The 7,500-nt window shown below is 38.1% G+C and overlaps 1 protein-coding gene across 1 annotated transcript in view; it reads left to right on the top strand.

Moving 5' to 3' along the window:
* The window catches only part of LOC143038759 (methyltransferase-like protein 27), a 42,101-nt gene that overhangs the window by 29,827 nt on the left and 4,774 nt on the right, over positions 1 to 7,500 (top strand). The window contains exon 6 of the mRNA XM_076208288.1: positions 1,242 to 1,351. Within this exon, the coding sequence (XP_076064403.1) occupies positions 1,242 to 1,351 (110 nt within the window). The remainder of the gene's footprint in view (positions 1 to 1,241; positions 1,352 to 7,500) is intronic.

The following is a 7,500-nucleotide window of genomic DNA, read 5'->3' as shown; positions in this document are numbered from 1 at the left end:
TGTGTGTGTGTGTGTGTGTGTGTATGTGAGATCCACTATGGTCTTGGATCACGTGTTGGACTCGTGATCGACAGCTATTTCCCTCCCGGAAGAGAGCTCAGAGCTCATATATGACCGATCTATGGGTAATGCTGTGACCTTACACGTACACACACACCTCAACTCCCCACCCACGAGAGTTGGAATAACAACCCGCAGCGCGGCGATACTGAAATTATTTCAGTCCTGGGTGGGATTCGAACCCGGACCGCCGTAGTGGCGCCCGGGAACTCTACCACTGCGCCACCGAGTCGTGTGTGTGTGTGTGTGTGTGTGTGTGTGTGTGTGTGTGTGTGTGTGTGTGTGTGTGTGTGTGTGTGCGCGCGCGTGCGTGCGTGCGTGTGTGTGTGTAGCCAGCCAGGGCATGCGCCCTCCTCCTACTCATTACATACCCATAATTTTTATCTCAGCTTCTTGTAGATAAAAGAGACCACCCCTGTCCCCCAGCCTGTGTCAGAGGCAATGCATCCACAATAGGGTCCAACCGCTATGTTTACATGGTGACCTTGCTACCCTATACCCTCACACGGAAATGGAAACGGCAAAGATCCTTCGGGCCGTGTCAATTTATTGACTATTCTCAACTATTCTCCACTCACACCTATCTTTTGCCTTATTCTTGCCCTGCTCAACAGACATTCCCTTGTACCCAAACCCCCTACAGCCCATACATCCATCTCAATCTCGGTCTTCCCCTCAAGTTCACTTCACCCACCTCTGCCTTCCACAATCTTTTTTGCTAGTCTTTCTTCATTATTTTTTCCATGTGCCCAAAACATTCTAGTATTTCTTTATCAACCCTACCAGCCAGCTTCCTTTCCACATCCATTCTCCTCCTCACTTCCTCGTTTCTCCCTCTATCCATTCTTGTAACCTTTATCATAGTTCTTAGGCACTTCATTTCAAAGATATTTAAAATCTTCCTTTCTTTATCCCTTACATTAGAGGTCTCTGTCCCATACAGTACAGTGTCGTAGGCACTGTCCCCTTTGATATCGTCTTTTGTCTCCATCCCCAGGTACCCATTTCTCATGATCCTGTACTCTCACAGAATCCCACATCTCCCATTCCAGTTTCACCTTCGCCCACATTAATATCGAAGGCTGAGACTCTCGATTCTGGTAAATACGAAGAAAGTATTCAATTGTGACAACTGTTCACATGATATGCAGTGTTCACTAATACCGATTTACAACACACAGGTGGTTTTGTCGTTATCGTGATGCGGAAATCATACGTGGAGAAGGGCGGAGACTTTGAAGACTTTGATGACTATCTGAGCACGCTTGAGGAGCGCGGACTGTGTAACAAGGTATGAGTCTTCATCTAATTGTCTCTCACCCACACATGCACAAAACGTCATTCTATTGCAGTTAGGAGCCTCTTCCCTCTGATTTTTTATTTCACTTGCTTATGACTTTGATTCCATTTAAAAGGAGATTCGAGACTTCCCCCCCGCCCTGCACAGACAATTTATATCGAATCGCCATGACGTTCTTCGCTCCTTCCTCTCCAGAGCAGCCGCCATCTTTGGGTCATTTCAATTTTGTTTCCTCTCGTCTCTTCAGATATATAGAGAAGAGAAATATCTTTACCTTCCTGATAGCCCCTGAGCTACAAGTACCGAAAAACTGCACGGCTACCCATGCAACATATATATCTTTTTTGTCTGATAGGGTCATAGTTACGAAATAAATCTTGAGAAATCTGTGCCGATTCTCTAAATTTTAGGTCCAAAAAAACACTCGCTAGTTCCAAAAAAGGGATAAACAGTATTTTAATCTCAAACCATAATAAACCGTTGGAATTCCATCGCTCTATGTTTTACTGGATGTAAATAATTCACTAGTCAATTATGTGCGATTAGTGTGCTTGATGTGCATATTTTCATAAAATCTACCATATATGTATACATATACATATATACACATGTCCGGATATACGGATATACATGTACACATATATACATATATAAATACATATTTACCTACCTACTCATCTATCTATATGTATATACACACACACACACACACACACACACACACACACACACACACACACACACATATATATATATATATATATATATATATATATATATATATATATATCAAGGACTACTATTACACAGGACGTGCGCACCCAGATCCCTGGGTCCGCTAGCGGAGGCCATTGCTTTCTTTGTAACCTAACATTTTATATTGGACAAATATATCAAAACTAGAAACCTAACATTGTATATAGGACAAATATATCAACTATTGACTTATTCAATGCAGCATAAGTTAATATAAACTTTTATAGTGAAATAATAAACTATTTTTAAGGCACTGTTATGCTTTGAAATGCCAATTTTAGCCGGACTTAATAGGTATTATTGTATGAGGTTAGTGGACACCAGGGTTGGCGATTTTTTTTTTTTTTTTTTTTTTATCTTTTTAAAAAATATAAAAAAAATTGTTTTTTTATCTAAATTAGATTTATTTCATTTAAATCGATTTTTTTTATATTTATATATTGTGGGATTGCTATCTGATATGCGATGTGATTGCTGAAGGACGTTTTTAGCATATCAATATAAGGAGCAGTGTTATATAGACTTGCCACAAGTATACAAGGAACGGTATAAGCCGTATGTGAGGACGGTATGCTCAGGTTCACTCGATTCCTCCAAGAGTTTTCTCATCTTGGTGACATTTGCTGTATTGTCTGTCACAACACTTCCAATGTGACGACCAAAATCTTGTTCAGCATTCTTGATCAAATTTTGTACAATTTGTAGAAGATATTCAGCAGTGTGAGGTTTCCCTGATGTGTCTATTGTGTCAACTAAATAAATCTGACCAGTGGATGTTGTTAGAGTGACACATATTATGGGCTCATTATGGATGTTAGACCACCCATCAATTGAAAGACATACAGTTTCATTATTCAGGTCATCTGCACACTTTTTATATTCCTTTTCATACACAAGATCCAAGTACTTATCAGCAATATATTTTCTGGATGGAGGAATATAACCTGGCCTCAGGCTCTGAACCATCTAGAGAAACTGAGGATGCTGAACAAGACGAAATGGTGAATTTGTAGAAAATATAATTCTTGCAACTTCTTTGTCGAGATTTTCCTTTTGAGATGCTGAAGTTTTTATGATAAATCTGTCCAGAGATGTTGATGACTTTCTTTTAGATGAAAATTATTTAGCAGAAGTGGCGACTGTGGAGGAATCTGATAGTGACCTTTTTAATGGTGGAGTCAGGATTGCAGATAATTCAAGTGGAGCTGATGATGAAGGGATTGAAGCTGTTGATACAGATCCTGAAATGGAGACAGAAAAATTTAGCATATTGCATAATCTATAAATGAATAAATAAATGAATGAATACAGTGTGATTTAGGCTACTTTTGAGTACAGTAGTTATTTTTTTAGATAATGATCATATTCACACAAGCCACTAAATTATTTGGAAATAATTAACAGGATATGAAATAGGTGGGCTTGGAATTCAGCCCACACAGGATTCGGTCCACTTTTAAATTCACTAAAAATAATGGGTTAGTTGGGTTAGAATAGGCTAAATCCCTATGGGCTGAATCCCATGTGGGCTGAATTCCAATGGAACCTATGAAATATATTACACAATGTTGAATGAAATTAATAACAATCATCTAGGCCCCAAAGTTGAGTGGATACAGTATATTATAGTGATATAGTCATTATCCAAATTTAGAAGTAATGAAGTTGAAGTATCATCTCTTTAGGCCTTCACACTTTTATTGCACATGCTCTCCATTGTTCACCAAATTTATATAGTTGCGTATGAAAAGGGAGAAAAGCACACAATATAAGTAAAATTATTTACATGAGTCATCAATTTCTTCTTCTGTATGCTGTGGCTGACCTTGGCATTTATCTCTGTGAGATTTTAATCTTGACACAATGCCCTGTAGTTCCTGGCTGCAGTCTTTGCATTTAGCTCGGTACCCTTTGCCAGAAGTTGTTGGTAGTTTTTCAAAATAATTCCAGACAGGATAATTTTTTCTGCCTGAAGTAACCACTCTGCCAGGTCCAGAAGACATCCTCCCTGGTTGATTCCAAAGCAGCAACTGACTCAGTGAGAAGCTGCTTACCTAGAACAAGTTTCAACAAGAATCTTGTTGAAACTTGTTGTGGGCTGCACAGTGATGTATACTACATGTAGGCTTATACTGTTCCTTGTATACTTGTGGCAAGTCTATATAACACTGCTCCTTATATTGATATGCTGAAAATGTCCTTTAGCAATCAGATCGCATATCAGATAGCAATCCCACAGTATTCAGAATCTAAAAAGAAAAATCTATTTAACATGTTAAGTCCGGCTAAAATTGGCATTTCAAAACATAACAGTGCCTTAAAAATAGTCTCTATTTCACTATAAAAGTTTATATCAACTTATACTACATTGAATAAGTCAATAGTTTATTTATTTGTCCTATATACAATGTTAGGTTTCTAGTTTTGATATATTTGTCCAATATAAAATGTTAGGTTACAAAGAAAGCAATGGCCTCCGCTAGCGGACCCAGGGATCTGGGTGCGCACGTCCTGTGTAATAGTAGTCCTTGATATAAATATGTGTATATATATATATATTTATATATATATATATATATATATATATATATATATATGTATATAATATATATATATATATATATGTGTGTGTGTGTGTGTGTGTGTGTGTGTGTGTGTGTGTGTGTGTGTGTGTGTGTGTGTGTGTGTGTGTGTGTGTGCGTGTGTATTTACCTAGTTGTATTTACCTAGTTGTATTTTGCGGGAAGGGGAGCTATGCTCGTGTTGTCCCGCCTTTGTATCTTGCAGTGTCTAGTTTGTTTTTAAACTCATGAATGGTTTTTGCGCATACTATTTCATTGTCCAGTTTGTTCCAAGTGTCCAAAACTCTATGAGGAAAACTGTTTTTCTTCAGTTCTCTTCTATAGCTATGTTTTTTTATTTTCTTTCCATGTCCTCTTGTGTTTCTTTTGTCCCAGTTAAGTAAGTTCTCACTATCGAGTACCTCTGTGCCTTTCATGATTCTGTAGATGGTCAATAGGTCACCTCTCTCTCTTCTTTGCTCCAGTGTCGGTAACTCCAGTTTAGCCAATCTCTCTTCGTATGATAGGTTTGCAAGTGCAGGTGCCATTTTTGTAGCTGCTCTTTGGATTCTTTCTATTTTCTTTATATTCTTTTTGGTACTGGGGGACCACAATGTCGCTGCATACTCTAATCTAGGCCTTATCAATGTAACCAATATTTTTTTCATCATGTCTTCGTCCAAGTATGTAAACGCCACTTTTATTGATCTTAGCAAGTTGTAAGTCTCCCCGACAATTTTGTTAATCTGTATATCATAGGACAAGTCGTTCGTGATAATTACTCCCAAATCTTTTTCGGATCCTACTTTCTTTACTTCTTTGGTTCCAATTGTATATTTTCCTGATATTCTGTTTTTGCTTTTTCCAAACTCCATTATGCTACACTTCTTAGTATTAAAGTCCACTTCCCATTTCTGACTCCAGTTCCATACCCTATTTAGGTCTTCTTGCAGTGCTTCACAGTCCTCATCAGTTTCTATTTTCCTTAGCAGTTTGGCGTCATCGGCAAAGAAGCTCATGTAGCAGTTCACGTCCTCATCCATGTCATTCATATAGATAGCAAACATTATTGGTGCCAGCACAGATCCTTGCGGTACTCCACTGATCACCTCTTTCCAGTCTGAATATTTTTCTCTGAGCACTACTCTCATCTTTCTACCAGTCAGAAAGTCCTCTATCCATTTTAGTAGGTTTCCCTGTATTCCTCCTATGTGTTCCAGTTTTTTTAGTAGTTTTCTGTGTGGTACTTTGTCAAAGGCTTTTTGCAAGTCTAGGAATGCACAATCAGCCCATCCATTTCTTTCTTGCACTATGTCTATTAGTCTTGAGTAAAAGCATATTAAGTTTGTGGAGCATGATCTTCCTTGTCTGAATCCGAATTGTCTTGGGTTTAATATGTCATTGTCTTCCAGATGTTTTACCCATCTATTCTTGATTATTTTCTCACAAATTTTGGCAATGGTGCTTGTTAGTGATACTGGCCTATAGTTGGTGGGTTCTTCTTTGTTTCCTCCTTTGTGTATTGGTACAATGTTAGCGTTTTTCCAGTCCTCGGGTATCTTTCCTTCTTTGAGTGAGCTGTTTATTAAGATGTGTATTTTGTCTGTTAGTTCTTCTTTGCACTCCTTTAGAATCCAATTTGCAATACCGTCCGGGCCATGTGATTTTCTGACATCCAGCCTTGATAAATGTTCTGATATTTCCTTTAGTGATGCTGTAAACTCATTCATGAGGGGAGATTTCTTGTTTTTGTCTATGTCACAATTCGGTATTTTCTCTCTGGTGAAAACAGATTTAAAGTGATTGTTCATGACTTCGGCCATCTCTAAATCTTCTGTGTATTCTATGTTTCCTTGGCATAGTTTCACCAATTCCTGTTTGTTTTTAAGTTTACCATTCACATACCGATAGAATAGTTTGGGTTGCTCTTTGCATTTGTCTATAATATCCTTCTCATGGTTCCTTTTCTCCTCTCTTCTCACATTAACATACTCATTTCTATAGTTAACATAAATTTGCCATTTGCTTTGTTTTTTGTCTTTTCTCCACTTTTTCCAAGCTTTGTCCCTTCTGTCTTTTGCCTCACTGCATCTTTTGTTGAACCAACATTTAATGTACTCTCTCTCTCGCTTTTGTCTTGGTACATGCCTGTTTACCCCTTCATTGTAGTTTTCCATCAATATATTCCATTTCTCTTCCACTGCTGTTTCTTCCCTGTAAAATATTTCCCAGTTTGCATTCCGGAAGAATGTCTTTAGTTTTGTAAAGTCTGTTTTGTTGTACCTCAGTCTTCCTTTCCTATGCTTTTCGTTCCTCTCTATGTCTATTTCTTCCTTTAGTATAGTTTCGATGAGTACATGGTCACTCTTTCCAATTGGTGTCTCATACTGGACTTTATGCACTATTTCAGGCTCTGTTGTAAATATTAGATCTAGTTTCGATGGCTCTTCATTATTTCTGTACCTTGTGTTTTCACGGACCCATTGGGTCATTGTGTACTCCATGGTCATATCTAGCAGTACATTGCCCCACGAGTCATCTCCTCCTTGCACTGTCATGCTGTCCCAACAAATTTCTTTGCAATTGAAGTCCCCCATAACTACCAGATTACCCTTACCCATTAGTATCTCATTGAGTGATTTTCTTGTGTCATCTAGCATTTTTGTATGTTCAATTTCTTTCCAAGCGCTTGTTTTTGGAGGCACATAAGTCACCACAAACTTTCTACTTTTCATATTCTTGCCTTCGACTTTTATCATGATCAATTCAGCATTACCTTTGCCCTCTGCAATTTTTGTCACCTTTAGGTCTTTCTTGGCCAAG

The sequence above is a fragment of the Oratosquilla oratoria genome, chromosome 25 (assembly GCF_046742065.1).
Source record: "Oratosquilla oratoria isolate Oo_2021 chromosome 25, ASM4674206v1, whole genome shotgun sequence".
In the NCBI taxonomy this organism is placed as follows: Eukaryota; Metazoa; Arthropoda; class Malacostraca; order Stomatopoda; family Squillidae; genus Oratosquilla; species Oratosquilla oratoria.
The sequence above is the reverse complement of the archived record's forward strand: the minus strand, read 5'-3'. Positions and strand labels throughout refer to the sequence as shown.